Raw genomic sequence first — 25,665 nt, forward strand, 5'->3', positions numbered from 1 at the left:
CTACCATTTTCTGTTGAAGTGAGCCTGGGGGCTTCCCTCAACTCTGCCCTGACTACACAAATCTGAGCTATGGGGGAAGCTGGTCATGACGAGGTCTATGCAACTAGGGGGTTTTCCTAGCTTGGCCAAAGTATCCTGATAATCCAGGGCTCAAATAGGCAGAAGAAGTACACAGGTGATGAATAAAAAAGAGAAGCATTCAGTAGGTGAGAAAACCACATCCCAACTCCTATCCTACAGGAAGCATTTTGAGGACATTCCTTATGACCTCAGCGTGGTGACCCCAGGAGAGATCTGAAACCCCGTGGGGTACCTAGCTACGTGCCCTGGAGACACAAAGACGTGGGACTCACATCCAGTGATGCTCACAGGGGTGGCAGAGCTCCCTCCCTTGCCTAGCCTCACTGTGCTTGTTAAGGATTTCTAACTAGCAGGAAACAAACGCAGGCTGGGAGTGCCACCCCTAGCATGCTACTGACTTGCCTTCTCCCTTCCCATCTCCACTCCAGTTGCTGTCCCCTTTGATGATGATGACAAGATTGTTGGGGGCTACACCTGTGAGGAGAATTCTGTCCCCTACCAGGTGTCCTTGAATTCTGGCTCCCACTTCTGCGGTGGCTCCCTCATCAGCGAACAGTGGGTGGTGTCAGCAGGTCACTGCTACAAGCCGTAAGTGTGGTGCCACTGACTGCAAAGCTCCCAGCCAGGCTGCCTGGGAGAGCTTGGCTTCAGCCCAGGGAAGTACTGAGGTTGGGTAAGATGGATGGGAAAGGTGGTGGAGAAAAAACTTGTTTTCAGCAGCTGACTCTCCAGAGCAGAGAGTGAACACAAGACAGGAAGCTCTCACACCCAGGCAAATCCATGAAACAGCAAGGGTTGTGGTCATAAAAGCAGGCAGGGATGATCTTGGGGTGGTGAGAGCTAGTTAGAAAAGCAGGAAAGTACCTTTAGCTAGTTAGCTATACATTAAAGCCACCTAGGAAAGAGTTTTTTAAAATACTGATGCCTGTGTCCTATCCCAGGGCAATTATCAGGAGTTTTCAGGAAGAGGGTGTGAATATCAATGAGTATTTCACACTCTACCTTGGTAACTGTAGAGTGTATTGACAGAGCTGATAACCACTGCCTACACGAAGAACTCTCAAATCTGAGTATGCACCACCAGAAAAAACTGCAGGCTTGTTAAGGACAAATCACTGGGTCCCATCCCCAAGGTTCTGATCAGTAGGTGGGGGTAAAGACCAAGAATTTACATTTCTAACAAGTTCCCAGGAGATGCTAATGCTATGGCTACCCTTGGATTAGATTACACAGAAGGGTGGTGCTCACCAGGCCAAGAATGCAGGGAGGAGCAGGCACTGTGCACAGTTAGCAAAGGCCTGGGGTGAAGAATGCTGGGAAGACTTCAAGGAGCTCCTTGTGCCCATAGGACTAGTGACTGTAAAGATTGTGTGAAAGAGGCTGGGAAGGTGGGTTGAGGAGCAGCCTCCAGTGGGATCCCTTTGACTGTTCCCCACCCCATTACCACCAACCTCTGAAGCAGATAGGTCCTGGGTCTCACACCTGCACTGACCCACATCCCTATCCTGCCCATGTGATATGACCACATACCCAACCCCATGCCTCCAGAGCTGCCCATGAGCAGGAAGCTTGAGGACCCTCGGGAAGGTGGGATGAGTGCCCCAGCTGTGAAAGAAGGGCTTCACCATGCCTGCCTTGCCCATCAGCCACATCCAGGTGAGACTGGGAGAGCACAACATCGAAGTCCTGGAGGGGAATGAGCAGTTCATCAATGCAGCCAAGATCATCCGCCACCCCAAATACAACAGGATTACTCTGAACAATGACATCATGCTGATCAAGCTCTCCACACCTGCCGTCATCAATGCCCATGTGTCCAACATCTCTCTGCCCACTGCCCCTCCAGCTGCTGGCACCGAGTGCCTTATCTCCGGCTGGGGCAATACCCTGAGCTCTGGGGGTGAGTGGCACCCTTTGTCCTTCTACTTCCCTCCATCCTCACAATTTCCACAATGAAGCATGCTCCTTAACTTAAATCCTCTCACCTCCAGGACACATTTCTAGTGCCCATTACACACAGGTTCTGCACTGGGCACCAGAGAGATGCAAAGTCTCAAGGACTTGGCTCCTAAAATCAAGAGACAGGACAAATGGAGAACTTGGTGCCATCACTTCTTGGGAGGGGTTCAACAATGATCATTCTAGGACTAAAAGCCAGATTCCCTTGCCAGGACTTGTTTTGGAGTCCTCTCCAGGGGCAGTGTTCCTCTTCAATGTTCCATCCTAGATTACTGTCTCCTTCTCTGGCCTGACCCACATTTCTACTTTCTTTATTCTCTTCCTGATCCTCACAGCCGACTACCCAGATGAGCTGCAGTGCCTGGACGCTCCTGTGCTGACCCAGGCTAAGTGTAAAGCCTCCTACCCTTTAAAGATTACCAGCAACATGTTCTGTGTGGGCTTCCTTGAGGGAGGCAAGGATTCCTGCCAGGTGATTAGACCAACCCTTCCCATGCTGAGGTTCCCACTGATACCCAGGCCCCACCAGGGAAAAAGATTTGAACTCCCAAGGTGGCGGGGCTGAGGAGGCTCCTTGCAGTGCCCACATGGAGAAGTGAGGAAGGCTCCCTTGGGCTGCATCCTGTCTGCTTAGGAAGAGCAGAGAATGGGCCACCGTGAGAAGAACATGGAGCCACAGAGCTGGCTGGAAAGGGGTCTTTTAAGGTTCAGAGTAACTGTAGCTATATTCCTCCTCCATCTCTCCATAAAACTTGTCCCTTCTTCATGCCAGGGTGACTCTGGTGGCCCTGTGGTCTGCAATGGACAGCTTCAAGGAATTGTCTCCTGGGGCTATGGCTGTGCCCAGAAGAGAAGGCCTGGAGTCTACACCAAGGTCTACAACTATGTGGACTGGATTAAGGACACCATAGCTGCCAACAGCTAAAGCCCCTGGTCACTCTGCAGTCTCTATACCAATAAAATAACCCTGTTCTCACTGTCTGTGTCTGTGCCTGCTCTCTCACACTCCTTCACACTGGAAAGCATCCTCCAATCTCAGTTCAGATATGACTCTCCCCCTTAAAGGTAAGCAGAGCCCCCAGCTCACAAAATGTGTTCCATTGTACACTAGATTAGCACATACAAACAGATGGAATCCAAAAATAAGAAGAAGCTTCGGAGAAAGGCAGGGCACTGTTTCTAGAGAAACGTGTGTTTCAGAAAGGTAGTCTTTGGGGGAGCGTATTGATTTTTATTTGGGTTTCTCACAGTGGTTAGAGCTACTCTGCCTTCAGAACAATCACAGCATAGAAAATATGTCAGCATCGTCCAGGTGGCCCAAAAAATCTGACCAGCGGAATCCTATTGCTAAAACACAATAATGACAAATGCTGTTGGTGATGTCATGCCTCTCCCAGGAATGTGTCAGCACCAAACCCTCAACCAAGCCCTCCCTTCTCATTCACCTGGAAAATCAGATTCAAGTAAATCTCCCTGGCACCCTGACTCTTCCCTCAATTCCTTAGTTCCATCTCTGTGAGCCGGCTAGAGAGATGTTCCACCTACCACAGCGGGAGCCAGACTGTGACTTGGGAATCAAGCCCAGCTCCGCACGCTGCACTTTCATCTTCTTTGCCTTTGGGGTAGGACACCACAGTGAATCCCACAATTAACACCAGCTCCCCAGTCTGACCAGGGAAAGAAACTAGAGAGGGTCAGGATTCACCCATTTGATCAATTAACTGAGGAAGGATTCATTTTCATAAATTTTGCTTGCCTTTAAGACACTTCAAGTGAGTTATTTGGGACTCATTAAAAAGGGTGGAAGGAAAGACATCTGAGGGCTGTGACACCATGCAGCCACTCTAGCCACATGTTGGCTGGCTTGCACACACTGGACACAGCAGAGGGAGGCAGGCCCCGTGGTACTTGTGGCACCTGCCAAAGCCTCCTCCTGGAAATTCGGAGAGGGCCCAGCTTGGTGCCGTAACTCATCCAAGCCTGTCACCGAAGATCCAAGCAAGCTTCTCTTTGAAATTCCACTTTCTCCTTCTGTCCCAAGTGGTTGTGGACACCCCTGGGAGCTGGTACTAACGGCCAGGAGCAGCCAAGGGAGACAGACAAGTTCAGAGCACATTTCCAGTTACGGGGAACAGAGCACAGGCCTCCAAGTGTCCATGGAGCAGCGTGCAAATTGCAGTGATGAGTAGAGGAAAACCTCTATACGGAGCACAGCATTCCTGGCAAACACAGGGGACCGCTGTCCACATGTTGTGGAATATACCCAAGTATGCATCGGACACTTGTTTGGTAAACAGTAAATGTGTAAGATCAATTGCCTTGAGAGGGCCATCTGGGCTCCAGAAGTGTGATTCGTATGAGGAAACAGCTACCACTCACTGTCTTCAGAGGAAAACAGGGCTCAGGGCTCACACACAATGGACAGATACAAACAGGTCACCCAGAACGTCACTGCATATAAACAGCACTTTGTTCAACATGGATTTTGTTTTTATGGAGTCCAAACACAGACCCTAGTTCACCTTACAGCCTTGGGTTTGTCTGCTTTGGGAGATACATATCCAGTTGATAGACAAGACAGATACATTTTTTTCCCTTTGTTACCGTAATGTCAATGCCTCGTCTGAATATCATCATCACTCAAGAGTCAAGGGAAGAACCAAACACTTCATATAAACAGGGCTGGGCTGGGTGGGGAGTGTTAGTTTCCAGTGTTTTCTGTCTCCATTCAGATCATTCCTATCAAAGCCCAGCTGATTACCTCAAGCCAAGACACAGACATAAGGATCCCAATGGCCTTCCAGACGGCTGCTTCCACCTCCTACCTGGGCCACATAGAGTCTTTACACAGGAAAGTGAGTCACCCCACTGAGAAGGGTTGCCAGCAGAAACAGGGCATGAAAATCACAGATAACCATGGGATTTCTTCCAAGTGGTCAGTGTAAAATAGATCACCACCATCACCACCAAAAATGCAAAAGAAGCAAAAAAAATGCTTATTCAAAATCCAAGACAAAATACTGTGTGAGAGTCAGGCCACGGGGTTGCCTTTTCTCAGGCCACACAGCTTTCCCAGTCCATTTGCTCACATGGAACCATGAGATGTGAAAGTCTGCAGAGCGTGTGCTCAGGATCGAGGCTGGTACTGTTCACCTATGGGTCCAGACCAAAGCGCAAAGAGGCAGAAAGCTGATATCTGTCCACCGCCAAGGCTTAGGGCCTCCTTCTCACAGAGGCTCTGAAGAGAACCCACCTGAGCCTTCACACAAAACATCTTCTGGCTCAACTACAGCCAGGCTGGAGTGCCATGGCATGATCTCTGCTCACTACAGTCTCTGCCTCCCAGGTCAAGGGATTCAGCCTCCCAAGTACTTGGGATTACAGGTGCATGCCACCATACCCAGCTAACTTTTTTTTTTTTTTTTGTATTTTTATTAGAGACAGGGATTCACCATTTTGGCCAGGCTGGTTTTGAACACCTGACCTCAAGTGATCCAAAGTACTGGGATTACAGGCGTGAACCACCTCTTCTGTCCCAGGCCACATTTTTAAAAAAATAATTTCAAATTTTATTTTAGATTCAGGGGGGACATGTGCAGGTTTGTTACACTGGTATATTGTGTGATGCTGAGGTTTGGGGCACAAATGATCTCATCACTCAGGCAGTGACCATAGTACCCAATAGGTAGTTTTTCAGCACTTTCCACACTCCTTCTCTCTTCCCTCTAACACTTGCAGTGTCTACTGTTCCCATCTTTATATCCATGTGTACCCAATGCTCAGCTGCCAGTATACATGAGAATGTGATATTTGGTTTTCTGTTCCTATGTTAATTCGCTTAGGATTGTGGTCTCCAACTCCATCCATGTTGCTGTAAAGGATATGATTTCATTCTTTTCATGGCTGCATAGTATTCCATTGTGTATATGTACCACATTTCCTTTATCCAGTCTACTGCTGATGGCCACCTAGGTTGATTCCATGGCTTTGCTAGTGTGAATAGTGCTGTGATGGACATGCAAAAGCATGTGTCTTTTTGGCAGAACAATTATTTTCCTTTGGATAAATGCCCAGTAAAGTAAGTGCTGGGTGGAAAGGTATTTCTGTTTTAAATTATTTCAAAAATCTCCAAAATGCTTCCTGCATTAATTTTTCCATGAACTCATTTACACTCTGGCCAACAGTGTATAAACGTTCCCTTTCCTCTGCAGCCTCACCAGCATCTTCTATTTTTTGGACATTTTAATAGCCACTATGCAGCCAAGCTCTTTCAAGGCCAATGTGGGGAAGAGCCACAAACATCCCTTTTCCCAAAGAGAATTATTGCCTGCTCCCTGGTAGAATTCTTGTTTTCAATTGTCTTTCATTGTTTGTATTTCAAAGAAAAACCAAAGGTAAAGTGGTATGATCTTCCACACCTGAACCAGTTTGTAGCAACCAGAGCCTGCTGGGAAGGGGCTCCTCAAGCATGCATTGATCTTGTCACCTGCAATTTGAGAGATCAAGAAGCCCCATAGCAACCTACAACTGCCCATCAGTGCTCATCCATTCAGGGGATTAGCTCAATTCTGGCTCAGTAGACACTGGCATCCACAGGTGATAAAAGCCCGGGCCTCTGTGGGCTTCTCTCATCGTCCAGGGCCACAATGGGCTGCCTGTCCTAGGGAGAGACACAGCAACTTTCCCTTAAACTGAAATTAAGCATAAACCCACTTCACCAATAATCATCTGAGGGCACAGTCCCTGTCTCCTTCCTCAGGGATTTAAAACACACATCTCTCTGACCAAACAGGTAGGTGAGATCTGACTCTAAAGGGGGGAAAATCAGCATGAATTGGGGTATCAGGAATGAATCCCAAGTGTTTTTGTGTGGGGACAGGCATCCACATCCCGAATTGTACCTGGAGATGGAAAAAAATGCAGGAGAGGAGAAGAAAAAGAAAGGGGGAAAAAGTGGCTGAAAGTCATTGCAAGCTTCTCTTGTGGTTCTTTCTGGCTCTGGTTGCTTTGCCAAGGTCTTGAGTGCAGGCAGGGCTGGCTCTGGCTGGGAGCTGCTGCTCTGGGAGATGGAAGAGTCACTTCACCTCCAGATAGCTCATTCGATCATCTGTAAATTGGGCAAGCCCATAGGTGGTTGTGATGATAAAATGGAAAAAAAATGCTTAGCTTATATGAGTTACATGCTGTATAGTAAGTTACATGCTACATAGTAAGCACACAGAAATGATTCACTGTTATCATAATTGAAGGATAGTGGTTTAGTGAGCTAAGCACTAAACACAAGCCAGAAAGATGTCTAGAGAAGCAGACAAAGAAATCTATAGTTCAGAATGAACAGTACCAAGAATGGCATGTCCTCCAAATTGAGCTTGGGCAGCTGGATCTGAACCTATCCTACACATCTGAGTCTACAGTATGCGGTAACAGTCTCCACCTATAGCTATCTTCTCTGCCTGTAAGGTCATTCCTTTTTGAAGAAAGCTGACCTCAGACTATACTGTGATCATTTAAGGAAGAGCGCAAAATACTGGAGAAGGCTAGTCTTCAAGCTCTAGATACAGAAAATCCTTATATTCTTGGGTGTTCCCTCTCAGACAGAGAGTCAGAGCCACAAGCACTGACCCAAAAATCCCTTTTTTCAAAAAAATTTTCCACTTCTACCAAGGTTCACCTCCCTGTTTAGTGCACACTGGTGTCTACAGTTGCTAGAGCAAGAGGCTCTCATCCTCTAAGGTCTGTGAAGACCCCATGACAAGGGGACAAAATGAAACAACATGTTCAGCGGCAACACAGGAAAACCCCATATTATCAATGCTCAAAAACCTGGCCACCTCGGGCTTAGCCAGTTATTCGTGAGCAGAGAGGTGTGTCATCTACATGGCAGTCATGGCCTGGATGGGTCTGGAACTGTGGCAAGGTAAGGCTCTGAGACAAGGTGCCAGGAGAAAGATGAATTCAATCATCTATTTCTGCCAGGAAGAAAAGCACCAGGAAGGAATCAGATGTACAGTTTTTCCTCTGGGGACATCTGCCTTGATCCTCAATAAGTCACCTTTTAGATGCCACCTGCAGCAATTCCCACATTTCACAATGCTCTCCATGGCTTCCGTTGGCCTTATGGTCAGCTCTGCCAAGATCTGTATTCTTGGGCAAGACAGAATCCTTCTGAAACTCAGTCTCTTCCTCTATAAATGGAAATAATTTTGCTCTGCACAAATCACAATTAGCATGTTTGTGGGAATTTAAACTGTGAAACTCAACATAAATGAAAAGCAATATACCACTGTTGCTTACGTGAAAACTCTTGTAAAGCTGTCAAGCACCATGCACCATATAAGTACAGCAATGTTAGGTATAAGCCCATCAGTGATTAGATGGGATACAGGGTGGAGAGGGGGTGTCTGAGCAGTGCGTCTCCTGGTTGTGGGGAAGCTGGCTCAGCGGCCATGCCAGGAGCTGAACCTGAAGGTAATCTGTGTGTCTTCTCAACTCCACGGGTCCCACTTTGGTATTTTTTCCAATTCACTCTAGTTTCCATTTGCTTCCTCCCTCTAGCCCCCTGCACATGTCCAATTTCACCATTTCTCATTTTGTTCACTGTCTCCAAGGTCGGTCAGTTTCAATCACCCTGAGTGCAGGTTGCAAGGGCAACCGTGAGGCTGCATAAAAAGCACCTATGACAGAATGCACATGAGAGAGACAAATATCTTCACATTGAAGAAGGGGAGGAGTGCACCATTGGTTTTCCATCCTCCAGATGCACTGAGTAAGTTCCTACCTAACCAGTGCCCCCTCCTTCTTTGAAACACTTCCCATCCTCAAGCCTTGGTAGGAAGGAGAGCCATCTGGAAGCCTAGAATCCTGGGCTGAGTCTCCCTTCTCCTTACCCCTCAGTGTTGGAATTCTTGTTGTCCATAGGCTTGGATTTAACCTTCCGCACGGTGACTGGAGAGAAGCATCTTCATATTCACAAGAATGAGCCTTAGATAAGACCTTCCTCCTCTCATGGGGGCTGCAGGTCACTGAAAAGCCAAGCTTGTTACCAATGCTTGCCCTTCCTTAAGTACATTAAATGCATCCCCAATAGTAAAATATATTCCTAAACAGCCAGGCCATTCTCCCTCCTTCTAACCCTCTTCTCTTCGGCCTAAGAAAGCCCAGCTGTGTGATCTGGGGCTTGACTTCCCCTGTCTTTCCCATCCCAGAATCCTTCCAGGAAACAGCCGGTCTCCCTCTCTGCTCTCAGAAGGCAAGTTTCCTTATCACCTGTGAATCACAAACCCACAGAGTGGCCAAACATACTGATGCAAGACCATAGGAAGGGGAAAGCTGCAGGTGTGTTTGTGCTGGGAGGAGTGGTGACCCTCACCTCACAGACACCTCTTCTCCTGATCCTCGGGAGATAAAAAGACGGGTCCTCCACCACCAGTCAGGCACACTCTGCCACCATGAATCCACTCCTGATCCTTCCCTCTGTGGGAGCTGCTGGTAGGAGTTTCATGCCCTGCCTCAGGCTCCAACCATACCCCGTTCCTGGCAGATGCATGCCCTGCCATTCTTGCCACCTCTCCTCTTTTGACTGTTCTCTGATATTCTATTTCCTCCATCTGGCATCTCTCTTTCCCATCCTCCTTGGGCTGTCTTTAAGCCTCACCTGTTTCAGCTTCTCCCTGATTTCACTCCCACCACTGTCATTCATCCCTATCCGAGCTGTGGTTGGAGAAGCTGGGAAGGGAGACCAGGTGGGGCTGCCCACGAAATGAAGTAGCAGGCTTCAGGCTTGGCTCCGACAGCACCACAATAGCACCACTATAGCTGCTATTAACCTCGAATGCACCTGAGGAGGCTGAAAAATTACTCATGCCAGAGACTCAACTCTAGAAATTCTCACTTCATTTGTCTGAGGTGCAGCCTCTGTTCTGGGCTTTTAAGCTTCTCAGGTGATTTTTAACATTTCTAGGCATGCAGCCAAGGTTAAGAATTGCTGTTGTTTTGGCCAATAATAATGTCTACTTTGTTCTGCCGAAGTGAGCCTTGGGCTGCCCTCAACTCTGCTGTCACTGCAAAGATCTGAGCTAAGGGGGAATCTGGTCATGGCCCGGTTTTCCTAGCCAGACAGGGGGTTTTCCTAGCTTGGCCAAAGTATCCTGACAATCCAGGGCTCAAATCGCCAGGAGAAGTACACAGGTGATGAATAAAAGAGAGAAGCATTCAGTGGGTGAGACAGCCACATTCCAATTCCTATCCCACTGGAAGCATTTTGAGGACATTCCTTATGGCCTCAGCCTGGTGACCCCAGGAGAGATCTGAACCCCCACAGGGTACCTAGCTACGTGCCCTGCAGACACAGAGACTTGGGAGCCACATCCAGTGATGCTCACCAGGGGTGGCAGAGCTCCTCCCCCTTGCCTAGCCTCACTGTGCTTGTTAAGTTTTCTAATTAGCAGGAAGCAACCGCAGGCTGGGAGAGCCACCCCTAACATGCTACTGACTTGCCTTCTCCCTTCCCATCTCCACTCCAGTTGGTGTCTCCTTTGATGATGATGACAAGATTGTTGGGGGCTACAACTGTGAGGAGAATTCTGTCCCCTACCAGGTGTCCCTGAATTCTGGCTACCACTTCTGTGTTGGCTCCCTCAACAGGGAATAGTGGGTGGTGTCAGCAGCTCACTGCTACAAGTCATAAGTGTGGGGCCCCTGACTGAAAAACTCCCAGCCAGGCTGCCGGGGAGAGCTTGGCTTCAGCCCAGGGAAGTACTGAGGTTGGGTAAGATGGATGGGAAAGGTGGTGGAGAAGAAATCTTGTTGGCAGCAGCTGACTCTCCAGAGCAGAGAGTGAACACAAGACAGGAAGCTCTCACACCCAGGCAAATCCATGAAACAGCAAGGGTTGTGGTCATAAAAGCAGGCAGGGATGATCTCGGGGTGGTGAGAGCTAGTGAGAAAAGCAGGCTAGTACTTTTGCTGGTTAGCTACACATTAAAGCCACGTAAGAAAGCGTTTTTAAAAATACTGATGCCTGTGTCCTATCTCAGGGCAATTAACTCAAAATTTTCAGGAAGAGGGTGTGAATATCAGTGGGTATTTCACACTCTACCTCTGGTAACTGTAGAGTGTATAGACAGAGCTGAGAACCGCTGCCTACACCAAGAACTCTCAAACCTGAGTATGCGTCAGAACTCCCTGCAGGCTTGTTAAGGCACAAATCACTGGGTCCCATCCCCAAGGTTCTGATCAGTAGGTGGGGGTAAGGACCAAGAATTCACATTTCTAACAAGTTCCCAGGAGATGCTAATGCTATGGCTACCCTTGGATTAGATTACACAGAAAGGTGGTGCTCACCAGGCCAAGAAGGGAGGGAGGAACAGGTGCTGTGCACAGTTAGCGAAGGCCTGGGGTGAAGAATGCTGGGAAAACTTCAAGGAGCTCCTTGTTCCCACAGGGCTAGTGAGTGTGGAGATTGTGGGAAAGAGTCTGGGAAGGCAGATTGAGGAGCAGCCTCTGGTGGGATCCCTTTGACTCTTCCCCACCCCACTACCACCAACCTCGGAAGCAGAAAGGTTCTGGGTCTCAGAAGTGCACTGACCCACATCCCTCTCCTGCCCATGTGATATGGCCACACACCCCACCCCATGCCTCAGGAGCTGTCCATGAGCAGGGAGGTGGAGAACCCTTGGGAAGGTGGGATGGGTGTCCTGGCTGTGGGAGAAGGTCTTCACCATGCCTGCCCTGCCCATCAGCTGCATCCAGGTGAGACTGGGAGAGTACAACATCAAAGTCCTAGAGGGGAATGAACAGTTCATCTATGCGGTCAAGATCATCCGCCACCCCAAATACAACAGCTGGACTCTGGACAACGACATCCTGCTGATCAACCTCTCCACACCTGCCATCATCAATGCCCATGTGTCCACCATCTCTCTGCCCACCACCCCTCCAGCTGCTGGCACTGACTGCCTCATGTCTGGCTGGGGCAACACTCTGAGTTCTGGCGGTGAGTGGGACCCTTTGTCCTTCTACTTCCCTCCATCCTCACAATTTCCAGAACGAAGCACACCGCTTAATGTGAATCCTCTCACTTCTAGGCTTAAGACACATTTCTAGTGCCCATTACACACAGGCTCTGCACTGTGCACCAGAGAGATGCAAAGTCTCAAGGACTTGGCTTCTAAAATCAAAAGACAGGACAAATGGAGAACTTCATATGATCACATCTTGGGAGAGGTTCAACAATGATCATTCTGGGAACTAAAAGCCAGAGTCCCTTGCCAGGACTTAAGTTTTGGAGTCCTCTCCAGGGACAGTGTTCCTCTTCAGTGTTCCATCCTAGATTATTGTCTCTCTTTCTGGCCTAACCCACATTTCTTTCTTTGTTCTCTTCCTGATCCTCACAGCCGACTACCCAGACGAGCTGCCGTGCCTGGATGCTCCTGTGCTGAGCCAGGCTGAGTGTGAAGCCTCCTACCCTGGAAAGATTACCAACAACGTGTTCTGTGTGGGCTTCCTCGAGGGAGGCAAGGATTCCTGCCAGGTGATTTGACCCCTTCCTATGCTGAGGCTTCCACTGATACCCAGGCCTCATCTAGGAAAAAGATTTGAACTCCCAAGTTGGTGGGGCTGAGTCTCCCTGCATTGCCCCATGGAGAAGTGAGGAAGTCTCCCTTGGGCTGCATCCTGTCTGCTTAGGAAGAACAGAGAATGGGCCACTGTGAGAAGGATGTGGAGCCACAGAGCTGGCTGGAAAGGGCTCTTTTAAGGTTCAGAGTAAATGTAGCTATATTCCTCCTCCATCTCTCTCTTCATACAACTTGTTCCTTCTTCTCCCCAGGGTGACTCTGGTGGCCCAGTGGTCTGCAATAGACAGCTCCAAGGAATTGTCTCCTGGGGTTATGGCTGGCCCAGAAAAACAGGCCTGGAGTCTACACCAAGGTCTACAACTATGTGGACTGGATTAAGGACACCATAGCTGCCAACAGCTAAAGTCCCCAGTCCCTCTGCAGTCTCTATACCAATAAAGTGACCCTGGTCTCACTGTCTGTGTCTGTGCCTGCTCCTTCACACTCCTTTACACTGGAAAGCATCCTCCAATCTCAGGTCAGACAGGGCTGTCCCCTTTAAGGGTCAGCAGAGCCCCCAGCTCCCAAAATGTGTCCCATGGTACACTAGATTAGCACATACAAACAGATAGAATCCAAAAATAAAAAGAAATTTCGGAGAAAGGCGGGCACTGTTTTCTAGAGAAACGTGTGTTTCAGAAAGGTGGTCTTTGGCAGGGGATATTGATTTTTATTTGGGCTTCTCAGAGTGGTTAGAGCTACTCTACCTTCAGAACAATCACAGCACAGATTTTGTGTCAGCATCTTTGAGGTAGCACAAAAAATCTGACCAGCTGAATCTTATTGCTAAAATACAACAATGACAAGTGCTGTTGGTGATGTCATGCCTCTACCAGGAATGCGGCAGCACCAAACCCTCGAACAAGCCCTCCCTTCTCATTCACCTGGAAAATCAGACTCAAATAAATCTCCCTGGCCCCCAAACTCTTTCCTCAATTCCCTAGTTCCATCTCTGTGAGCAGGCTAGAGAGATGTTCCATCTACCATAGCGGGAGCCAGACTGTGACTTGGAAATCAAGCCCAGATTTGCACGCTGCATTTTCATCTTTTTTGCCTTTGGGGTAGGACACCACAGCGAATCCCACAGCGAACACCAGCCCCCAATCTGACCAGGGAAAGAAACTAGAGAGGGTCAGGATTCACCCATTTGATCAATTAACTGCGGAAGGATTCATTTTCATAAAACTTGCTTGCCTTTGAGACACTTCAAATGAGTTATTTGGGACACTTTAAAAAAGGTGGAAGGAAAGATCTGAGGGCTGTGACACCATGCAGCCACTCTGGCCACACATTGGCCGACTTGCACCCACTGGACACAGCAGAGGGAGGCAGGCTTCATGGCACCTGTGTCACCTGCCAAAGCCTCCTCCTGGCAATTCTGAGCGGGACCATGTTGGGGCTGTAGCTCATCCAACTTTGTCACTGAAGATCCAAGCAAGCTTCTCTTTGAAATTCCACCTTCACCTTCTGTCCCAAGTGGTTGTGGACATCCCTGGGAGCTGGTAACAAGGGCCAGGAGCAGCCAAGGGAGACAGACAAGTTCAGAGCACATTTCCAGTTACAGGGACCAGAGCACAGGCCTCCAAATGTCCATGGAACAGCGTGCAAATTGCAGTGATGAGTAGAGTAAAACCTCTACATGGAGCACAGCATTCCTGGCAAACACAGGGGACCACAGTCCACATGCTGTGGAATACACCCAAGTATGCATCAGACACTTGTTTGGTAAACAGTAAATGTGTAAGTTCAATGACCTTAAGAGGGCCATCTTTGCTCCAGATATGTGGTTCGTGTGAAGAGACAGCTACCAATCACTATCTTCAGAGGAAAACAAGGCTCAGGGCTCACACACAATGGATAGATACACACAGGTCACCCAAAACTTCGCTGCATACAAACATCACTTTGTTCAACATGGATTTTGTTTTTATGGAGTACAAACGCAGACCCTAGTTCACCTTACAGCCTTGGGTTTGTCTGCTTTTGGAGACATATATTCAGTAGATAGATAGATAGACAAGACAGATACATTTTTTCCCTTTCTTACTATAATGTCAATGCCTTGTCTGATTATCATCATCACTCAAGAGTCAAGGGAAGAACAAAACACTTCATATAAACAGGGCTGGGCTGGGTGGGGAGTGTTAGTTTCCAGTGTTTTCTGTCTCCATTCAGATCATTCCTATCAAAGTGCAGCAGCTGGTTACCTCAAGCCAAGAGACAGACATAAGGATCCCTATGGCCTTGCAGACGGCTGCTTCCACCTCCCACCTGGGCCACTTAGACTCTTTACACAGGAAAGTGAGTCACCCCACTGAGAAGGGTTGCCAGCAGAAACAGGGCATGAAAAGCACAGATAACCATGGGAATTCTTCCAAGTGGTCAGTATAAAATATACCAACACTACCACCACCAAAAACACAAAACAAGCAAAAAAAAATGCTTATTCAAAAATCCAAGACAAAGTACTGTGTGAGAGCCAGGCCATGGGGTTTCCTTCTCTCAGGCCACACAGCTTTCCCAGTCCATTTGCTCACATGAAACCGTGAGATGTGAAAGTCTGCAGGGCGTGTGCTCAGGATGGAGGCTGGTACTGTTCACCTGTGGGTCCAGACCAAAGGGCAAAGAGGCAGAAAGCTATAACTCTGTCCACCGCCACGGCTTAGGGCCTCCTTCTCACAGAGGCTCCGAAGAGCCCCCACCTCAGCCTTCACACAAAACATCTCCTTCTGGCTGAACTACAGCCAGGCTGGAGTACCGTGGCATAATCTCTGCTCACTACACCCTCCACCTCCTGGGTTCAAGTGATTCAGACTCCCAAGTACCTGGGATTACAGGCACCTGCCACCATGCCAAGCTAATTTTTTTGTGTGTGTGTGTGTGTGTGTGTTTTTAGTAGAGACAGGGTTTCACCATGTTGGCCAGGCTGGTTTTGAACTCCTGATCTCAAGTGATCCAAAGTGTTGAGATTACAGGCATGAGCCACTACTCCTGGCCCAGGCTCCACTCTAAAAAAAAAAAATAATTTCAAGTTTTATTTTAGATTCTTGGCTGCATAGTATTCCATGGTGTATAAGTACCACATTTCCTTTATCCAGTCTACCGCTGATGGCCACCTAGGTTGATTCCATGGCTTTGCTGCTGTGAATAGTGCTGTGACGGACATGCAAGAGCATGTGTCTTTTTGGCAGAACAGTTATTTTCCTTCAGGTAAATGCCCAGTAAAGAATTGCTGGGTGGAAAGGTAGTTCTGTTTCAAATTATTTCAGAAATCTCCAAACTGCTTTCTGCATTAATTTTTCCATGAACTCATTTACACTCTGACCAACAGTGTATAAGCATTCCCTTTCCTCTGCAGCCTCACCAGCATCTTCTGCTTTTTGACATTTTAATAATAGCCACTCTGCAGCCAAGCTCTTTCAAGGCCAATGAGGGGAAGAGCCACAAACATCCCTTTTCCCAAAGAGAGTTCTTGCCTGCCCACTGGTAGATTTCTTGTTTCCATCTGTCTTTCATTGTTTGTTTTTCAAAGAAAAACCAAAGGTAAAGTGGTAAGATCTTCCACACCTGAACCAGTTTGTAGCCACCAGAGCCTGCTGGGAAGGGGTCCCTCAAGGATGCATTGATCTTGTCACCTGGAATTTGAGAGATCAAGAAGCCCCATAGCAACCTACCATACGACTGCCCATCAGCGCTCATCCTTTCACAGGATTAGCTCAGTTCTGACTCTGCAGACACTGGCAGCCACAGGTGACAAACCCTGGGCCTCTGTGGGCTTCCTTCATCACCCAGGGCCACAGTGGGCTGCCTGTCCTAGGCAGAGACACAGCAACATTCTCTTAAACTGAAATTAAGCATAAATCCACTTCACCAATAATCATCTGAGGGCTCAGTCCCTGCCTCCTTCCTCGGGGATTTTAAAACACACATTTCTCTGACCCAAACATGTAGGTGAGATCTGGCTTTAAAGGGGGAAAAATCGGGATGAATTGGGGTATCAGGAATGAATCCCAAGTGTTTTTATGTAGGGACAGGCATCCACATCCCAAACTGTACCTGGAGATGGAGAAAAATGCAGAAGAGAAGAGAAAAAATGGGCAACAAAGTGGCTGAAAGACATTAAAACCTTCTCTCGTGGTTCTTTCCAGTGCTGGTTGCTTTGCCAAGGTCCTGAGTACAGGCCGGTCTGGCTCTGGCTGGGAGCTGCTGCTCTGGGACATGGAAGAGTCACTTCACCTTCAGAAAGCTCATTTGGTCATCTGTAAAGTGGGCAATTCCATAGGTGGTTGTGATGATAAAATGAAAAAAAAGTTCTTAACTTATATGAGTGACATGCTGTATAGTAAGTTACATGCTATATAGGAAGCACACAGAAATGATTCACTGTTATCATAATGGAAGGACAGTGGTTTGGCATGTTAAGCACTAAACACAAGCCAGAAACATATCTTAGAGAAGTAGACAAAGAAATCTATAGTTCAGAATGAACAGTACCAAGAATGACATGTCCCCCAAATTGAGCATGGGTAGCTGGATCTGAACCTATCCTACACATCTGAGTCTACAGTATGAGGTAACAGTCTTCACCTATAGCTATCTCCTCTGCCTGTAAGGTCACTCCTTTTTGAAGAAAGCTGACCTCAGACTATACTGTGATCGCTTAAGGAAGAGCACAAAATACTGGAGAAGGCTAGTCTTCAAGCTCTAGATACAGAAAATCCTCAATTCTTGGGTGTTACCTTTCAGAAAAAGAGTCAGAGCTATAAGCCCTGATCCAAAAATCCCCTTTTCCAAAAAAATTCTCCATCTTTTACCAAGGTTCACCTCCCCGTTTAGTGCACACTGGTGTCTACAGTTGCTAGAGCAAGAGTCTCTCCTTATCCTCTAAGGCAGGAGTTCTGTGAAGACCCCATGACAAGGGGACAAAATGAAATAACATGTTCAGGGACAACACAGCAAAACCCCATATTATCAATGCTCTAAAACCTGGCTACCTCAGGCTTGGCCAGTTATTCGTGAGCAGAGAGGGATGTCATCTACATGGCAGTCATGGCCTGGATGGGTCTGGAACTGTGGCAAGGTAAGGCTCTGAGAAAAGGTGCCAGGAGAAAGATGAATTCAATCATCCATTTCTGCCAGGAAGAAAAGCACCAGGAAGGAATCAGATGTACAGTTTGTCCTCTGGGGACCTCTGCCTTGATCCTCAATAAATCTCCTTTTAGATGCCACGTGCAGCAATTCCCACACTTCACAATGCTCTCCATGGCTTCCGTTGGCCTTATGGTCAGCTCTGCCAAGATCTGTATTCTTGGGCAAGACAGAATCCTTCTGAATCTCAGTCTCTTCCTCTATAAATGGAAATAATTTTGCTCCACACAAGTCACAATTAGCACGTTGGTGGGAAGTTAAACTGCGAAACTCAGCATAAACAAAGAGCAATGTACCACTGTTGCTTACATGAAAACTCCCGTGAAGCAGTCAGGCACCATGCATCATCTAAGCATAGCAGTGTTAGGTATCAGCCTATTAGTGATTAGAGAGGGTACTGGGGAGAGAGGGGGTCTCAGAGCAGTGGGTCTCCTGGCTGTGGGGAAGCTGCCTCAGTGGCCATGCCAGGAGCTGAACCTGAAGATACTCTGTGTGTCCTCTCAACACCATGGACCCTATTTTGGCATTTTTTTCCAGTTACCTCTGGTTTCCATTTGCTTCCTCCCTCTAGCCCCCTGGCCATGTCCGATTTCTCCAGCAAGTTTCTGAGCTTTTCTCATTTTGCTCACTGTCTCCAGAACATCCCTGCTTCTTTTACCTTTCAAAGAATTCAAACTTGAACTCTGCTCACTCCTGCCCATCACCAACATTAGCTCAGAGTTGATGAGAAGGGAAAGCACCCTCATAAGGAAGCTCCTCCTTTCCTTATATTATTAGACCTGGGCGCAGACAGCATCTCCATCTCCACACTGCTCTGGCCAGGTTATGCCTCAGTCAATTACATGACTGTATCTTAGTACCCTTGGTAGGGCTCAAATCAGGATATTCTCTAGAAAGATTCACTTAGTACTGAGCCAAGTATAATCTCACTACATCTAAAATAGAAAATTCTAGACCCACCCCTCCACATCTTTGTTATTGAACCCAATATGTCACCCATTTACCATGTGCTCAAATCCCTACCTACTGCTGATTCTCAGATCAAATCATAACCCAGATTTACCATGGTCCAAACTCTGACATGTGATCAGGGGCATGTCATTCTGGTTCAGGCTGTCAGCCCCAAGCAGGTGGGTCAGTTTCAATCACCCTGAGTGCAGGTTGCCAGGGCAACCATGAGGCTGCATAAAAAGAACCTATGACAGGATGCACATGAGAGAGACAAATGTCTTCACATTGAAGAAGGGGAGGAGTGCGCCATTGGTTTTCCATCCTCCAGATGCACTGAGTAAGCTCCTACCTAACCTGTACCCCCTCCTTCTTCTCATCCCTATGCCCTGGTAGGAGGGAGAGCCATCTTCAAGCCCAGCATCCTATGGAATGCTGAGTCTCTCTTCTCCTTACCCCTTAATGTTGGAATTCTCATTCCCCAAAGCCTTGGATTTGACTTTCCCACTGAGTGACTGGAGAGAAGCATCTTCATATTCACAGGAACAAGCCTTAGTTAGATAAGACTTTGCTCCTCTCCTGGGAGCTCCAGGACACTAAAAAGCCAAGCTTGCTACCAACACTTGCCCTTCCTTAAGTACATTAAATATATCCCCAATAGTAAAACATATTCCTAAACAGCCAGGCCATTCTCCCTCCTTCTAACCCTCATCTCCTCAGCCTAAGAAAGCCCAGCTGTGTGATCTGGGGCTTGGCTTCCCCTGTCTTTCCCATATCAGCATCCTTCCAGGAAACAGCCGGTCTCCCTCTCTGCTCTCAGAAGGCAAGTTTCCTTATCACCTGTGAATCACAAACCCACAGAGTGGCCAAACATACTGATGCAAGACCTTAGGAAGGGGAAAGCTGCAGGTGTGTTTGTGCTGGGAGGAGCAGTGACCCTCACCTCACAGACACCTCCTCTCCCCATCCTCGGGAGGTATAAAGACGGGTTCTCCACCAGCAATCAGGCACACTCTACCACCATGAATCCACTTCTGATCCTTACCTTTGTTGCAGCTGCTGGTGAGTTTCACGCCCTGCCTCAGGCCTCAACCAACCTTTCCCTGGCAGACACATGCCCTGCCATTCTTGCCACCTCTCCTCTTTTGACTGTGCTGTGATATTCTATTTCCTCCATCTGGCATTTCTTCTTCCCATCCTCCTTTGGCTCTTGTTAAGCCTCACTTGTTCCACCTTCTCCTTGATTTCACTCCCACCGCTGTTATTCATCCATATCCGAGCTGTGGTTGGAGAAGCTGGGAAGGGAGACCAGGTGGGGCTGGCCCATGAAATGAAGCAGCAGGCTTCAGGCTTGGCTCTGACAGCACCACAATAGCACCACTATAGCTGCTCTTAACCTCGAATGCACCTGGGGAGGTTGAAATTACTCATGCAAGACACTCAACTTTAGAAATTCTCACTTCAATTGTCTGGTGTGCAGCCTGTGTTCTGGGCTTTTAAGCTTCCCAGGTGATTTTTAACATTTCTAGGCATGCAGCCAAGGTTAAGAATTGCTGTTGTTTTGACCAATAATAACGTATACCTTTGTTCTGCAAAAGTGAGCCTGGGGCTTCCCTCAACTCTGCCCTCACTGGGCAGATTTGAGCTGAGGGGGAAACTGGTCATGGCCAAGTCGATGTCGCCAGGGGGTTTTCCTAGCTTGGCCAAAGTAGCCTGACAATCCGGGGCTTAAATAGCCAGGTGGAGTACACAGGTGGTGAATAAAAGAGAGAAGACTTCAGTGCTTGAGACAGCCACATCCCAACTCCTATCCCACTGGAAGCATTGTGAGGATATTCCTTGCGTCCTCAGCCTGGTGACCCCAGGAGAGATCTGAACCCCCACAGGGTACCTAGCTACGTGCCCTGCAGACACAGAGACTTGGGAGCCACAGGCAGTGATGATCACCAGGGCTGGCAGCGCTCCCCCCCTTGCCTAGCCTCACTGTGCTTGTTAAGGTTTTCTAATTAGCAGGAAGCAGCCACAGGCTGGGAGCGCCACCCCTAACATGCTACTGACTTGCCTTCTCCTTTCCCATCTCCACTCCAGTTGCTGCCCCCTTTGATGATGATGACAAGATCGTTGGGGGCTACACCTGTGAGGAGAATTCTGTCCCCTACCAGGTGTCCTTGAATTCTGGCTACCACTTCTGCGGTGGCTCCCTCATCAGCGAACAGTGGGTGGTGTCAGCAGGTCACTGCTACAAGTCGTAAGTGTGGGGCCCCTGACTGAAAAACTCCCAGCCAGGCTGCCTGGGAGAGCTTGGATTCAGCCCAGGGAAGTACTGAGGTTGGGTAGGATGGACGAGAGAGATGGTGGAGAAGAAAACTTGTTGGCAGCAGCTGACTCTCCAGAGCAGAGAGTGAACACAAGACAGGAAGCTCTCACACCCAGGCAAATCCATGAAACAGCAAGGGTTGTGGTCATAAAAGCAGGCAGGGATGATCTCGGGGTGGTGAGAGCTAGTGAGAAGAGCAGGCTAGTACTTTTGCTGGTTAGCTACACATTAAAGCCACCTAAGAATGAGTATTTAAAAATACTGATCCCTGTGTCCTATCTCAGGGCAATTAACTCAAAATTTTCAGGAAGAGGGTGTGAATATCAGTGAGTATTTCACACTCTACCTCTGGTAACTGTAGAGTGTATAGACAGAGCTGAGAACTGCTGCCTACACCAAGAACTCTCAAACCTGAGTATGCATCAGAACTCCCTGCAGGCTTGTTAAGGCACAAATCACTGGGTCCCATCCCCAAGGTTCTGACCAGTAGGTGGGGGTAAGGACCAAGAACTTACATTTCTAACAAGTTCCCAGGAGATGCTAATGCTATGGCTACCCTTGGATTAGATTACACAGAAGGGTGGTGCTCACCAGGCCAAGAATGGAGGGAGGAGCAGGCACTGTGCACAGTTAGCAAAGGCCTGGGGTGAAGAATGTTGGGAAAACTTCAAGGAGCTCCTTGTGCCCACAGTGCTAGTGACATGGAGATTGTGGGAAAGAGTCTGGGAAGGCAGATTGAGGAGCAGCCTCTGGTGGGATCCCTTTGACTCTTCCCCACTCCACTACCACCAACCTCTGAAGCAGAAAGGTCCTGGGTTTCACACCTGCACTGACCCACATTGCTCTCCTGCCCATGCGATATGGCCACACACCCCACCCCATGCCTCTAGAGCTGTCTATGAGCAGGGAACTTAAGGACCCGTGGAAAGGTGGGAGGGGTGCCCTGGCTGTGGGAGAAGGTCTTCACCATGCCTGCCCTGCCCATCAGCCGCATCCAGGTGAGACTGGGAGAGCACAACATCGAAGTCCTGGAGGGGAATGAACAGTTCATCAATGCGGCCAAGATCATCCGCCACCCCAAATACAACAGCTGGACTCTGGACAATGACATCCTGCTGATCAAGCTCTCCTCACCTGCCGTCATCAATTCCCGCGTGTCTGCCATCTCTCTGCCCACTGCCCCTCCAGCTGCTGGCACCGAGTCCCTCATCTCCGGCTGGGGCAACACTCTGAGTTCTGGTGGTGAGTGGGACCCTTTGTCCTTCTACTTCCCTCCATCCCACAATTTCCAGAACAAACCATGCCCCTTAACTTAAATCCTCTCGCCTCCAGGCTTAAGACACATTTCTAGTGCCCATTTCACACAGGCTCTGCACTGGGAACCAGAGAGATGCAAATTCTCAAGGACGTGGCTCCTAAAATCAAAAGACAGGACAAATGGAGAACTTGCTATGATCACTTCGTGGGAGAGGTTCAACAATGATCATTCTGGGAACTAAAAGCCAGAGTCCCTTGCCAGGACTTATGTTCTGGAGTCCTCTCCAGGGGCAGTGTTCCTCTTCAATGTTCCATCCTAGACTATTGTCTCTTTCTCTGACCTAACCCACATTTGTTTCTTTGTTCTCTTCCTGATCCTCACAGCCGACTACCCAGACGAGCTGCAGTGCCTGGATGCTCCTGTGCTGAGCCAGGCTGAGTGTGAAGCCTCCTACCCTGGAAAGATTACCAACAACATGTTCTGTGTGGGCTTCCTTGAGGGAGGCAAGGATTCCTGCCAGGTGATTTGACCCCTTCCCATGCTGAGGCTCCCACTGATAACCAGGCCCCACCAGGGAAAATGATTTGAACTCCCAAGGTGGCGGGGCTGAGGAGGCTCCCTGCAGTGCCCCATGGAGAAGTGAGGAAGACTCCTTTGGGCTGCATCTTGTCTGCTTAGGAAGAACAGAGAATGGGCCACCGTGAGAAGGACGTGGAGCCACAGAGCTGGCTGGAAAGGGCTCTTTTAAGGTTCAGAGCAAATGTAGGTGTATTCCTCCTCCATCTCTCTCTTCATACAACTTGTCCCTTCTTCCCCCCAGGGTGATTCTGGTGGCCCTGTGGTCTCCAATGGAGAGCTCCAAGGAATTGTCTCCTGGGGCTATGGCTGTGCCCAGAAGAACAGGCCTGGAGTCTACACCAAGGTCTACAACTATGTGGACTGGATTAAGGACACCATAGCTGCCAACAGCTAAAGCCCCTGGTCCCTCTGCAGTCTCTATACCAATAAAGTGACCCTGCTCTCACTGTCTGTGTCTGTGCCTCCTCCTTCACACTCCTTCACATTGGAAAGCATCCTCCAACCTCAGGTCAGACAGGGCTCTCCCCCTTAAACATAAGCAGAGCCTCCAGCTCCCAAATGTGTTCCATGGTACACTGGATTAGCACATACAAAGAGGTGGAATCCAAAAATAAGAAGCTTGGGAGAAAGGGGGCACTGTTTTCTAGAGAAACATGTGTTTCAGAAAGGTGGTCTTCAGCAGGGGCTATTGTTTTATTTGGGCTTCTCAGAGTGGTTAGAGCTACTCTGCCTTCAGAACAATCACAGTACAGAAAATGTGTCAGCATCTTCGAGGTGGCCCAAAATATTTGACCAGCTGAAACTTCTTGCTAAAATACAACAATAATTACAAATGCTGCTGGTGATGACGTGACTCTCCCAGGAATGTGTCGGCACCAAACCCTCGACCAAGCCCTCCCTTCTCATTCACCTGGAAAATCAGACTCAAATAAATCTTCCTGGCCCTCCGACTCTTCCCTCAATTCCCTAGTTCCATCTCTGTGAGCAGGCTAGAGAGATGTTCCACCTACCACAGCGGGAGCCAGACTGCGACTTGGGAATCAAGCCCAGCTCTTCATGCTGCATTTTCATCTTCTTTGCCTTTGGGGTAGGATGCCACAGTGAATCCCACAGCTAACACCAGCTCCTCACTCTGACCAGGGAAAGAAACTACAGAGGGTCAGGATTCACCCATTTGATCAATTAACTGAGGAAGGATTCATTTTCATAAAACTTGCTTGCCTTTGAGACACTTCAAGTGAGTTATTTGGGATTCTTTAAAAGAGGTGGATGGAAAGATCTGAGGACTGTGACACCACCAGCCACTCTGACCACACGTTGACTGGCTTGCACCCACTGGACGCAGCAGAGGGAGGCAGGCTTCATGGCACTTGCGGCACCTGCCAAAGCCTCCTCCTGGCAATTCTGACAGGGCCTAAGTTGGGGCCGTAGCTCATCCAAGCTTATCATCGAAGATCCAAGCAAGCTTCTCTTTGAAATTCCACCTTCACCTTCTGTCTCAAGTGGTTGTGGACACCCCTGGGAGCTGGCACTAAGGGCCAGGAGCAGCCAAGGGAGACAGACAAGTTCAGAGCACATTTCCAGTTACAGGGAACAGAGCACAGGCCTCCAAGTGTCCACAGAGCAGCGTGCAAATTGCAGGGATGAGTAGAGTAAAACCTCTACAGGGAGCACAGCATTCCTGGCAAACACAGGGGACCACAGTCCACATGCTGTGGAATACACCCAAGTATGCATCAGACACTTGTTTGGTAAACAGTAAATGTGTAAGATCGATTACCTTGAGAGGGCCATCTGTGCTCCAGACGTGTGGTTTGTGTGAGGAGACGGCTACCACTCACTATCTTCAGAGGAAAACAGGGCTCAGGGCTTGCACACAATGGACAGATACACATGGGTCACCCAAAACGTCACTGCATACAAACATCACTTTGTTCAACATGAATTTTGTTTTTATGGAGTCCAAACACAGACCCTAGTTCACCTTACAGCCTTGGGTTTGTCTGCTTTGGGAGATATATATCCAGTTGATAGACAGACAAGACAGATACATTTTTTTTCCCTTTCTTACCACAATGTCAATGCTTCATCTGAATATCATCATTACTCAAGAGTCAAGGGAAGAACCAAACGCTTCATATAAACAGGGCTGGGCTGGGCTAGATGGGGAGTGTTAGTTTCCAGTGTTTTCTGTCTCCATTCAGATCATTCCTATCAAAGCCCAGCTGGTCACCTCAAGCCAAGACACAGACATAAGGATCCCAATGGCCTTCCAGACGGCTGCTTCCACCTCCTACCTGGGCCACTAAGACTCTTTACACAGGAAAGTGAGTCACCCCAGTGAGAAGGGTTGCCAGCGGAAATAGGGCATGAAAATCACAGATAACCATAGGATTTCTTCCAAGTGGTCAGTGTAAAATAAACCACCACCACCACCACCGAAAACACAAAAGCAGCAAAAAAAGTGCTTATTCAAACTCCAAGACAAAATACTGTGTGAGAGTCAGGCCACAGGGTTGCCCTTTCTCAGGCCACACAGCTTTCCCAGTCCATTTGCTCACATGGAACCGTGAGATGTGAAGGCCTGCAGAGCGTGTGCTTGGGATGGAGGCTGGTACTGTTCACCTGTGGGTCCAGACCAAAGGGCAAAGAGGCAGAAAACTGCAACTCTGTCCACCGGTACAGCTTAGGCCCTTCTGCTCATAGAGGCTCCGAAGAACCCCCACCTCAGCCTTCACACATATGCTTCTGGCTGAACT

The 25,665-nt window shown here is 48.5% G+C and overlaps 1 protein-coding gene across 2 annotated transcripts; it reads left to right on the plus strand.

Annotated features, from left to right (window-relative positions):
• The first annotated feature begins 19,010 nt into the window (after nt 1-19,010).
• PRSS2 (serine protease 2) lies at nt 19,011-23,352 on the plus strand. Of its 2 annotated transcripts, none has more exons than XM_016958291.3 (5): nt 19,011-19,092; nt 20,841-21,000; nt 22,058-22,311; nt 22,711-22,847; nt 23,148-23,352. In XM_016958291.3, the coding sequence occupies exons 1-5, from the start codon at nt 19,011-19,013 to the stop codon at nt 23,298-23,300; spliced, it is 786 nt and encodes a 261-aa protein (XP_016813780.1). In that variant the 3' UTR covers nt 23,301-23,352. The 2 variants fall into 2 exon arrangements, with proteins under 2 accessions (XP_016813780.1, XP_003318891.3); XM_003318843.5 differs by lacking the exon at nt 19,011-19,092 and adding an exon at nt 19,756-19,814.
• The last annotated feature ends 2,313 nt before the right edge of the window (nt 23,353-25,665 follow it).

Source organism: Pan troglodytes, chromosome 6 (assembly GCF_028858775.2).
Source record: "Pan troglodytes isolate AG18354 chromosome 6, NHGRI_mPanTro3-v2.0_pri, whole genome shotgun sequence".
Lineage (NCBI taxonomy): Eukaryota > Metazoa > Chordata > Mammalia > Primates > Hominidae > Pan > Pan troglodytes.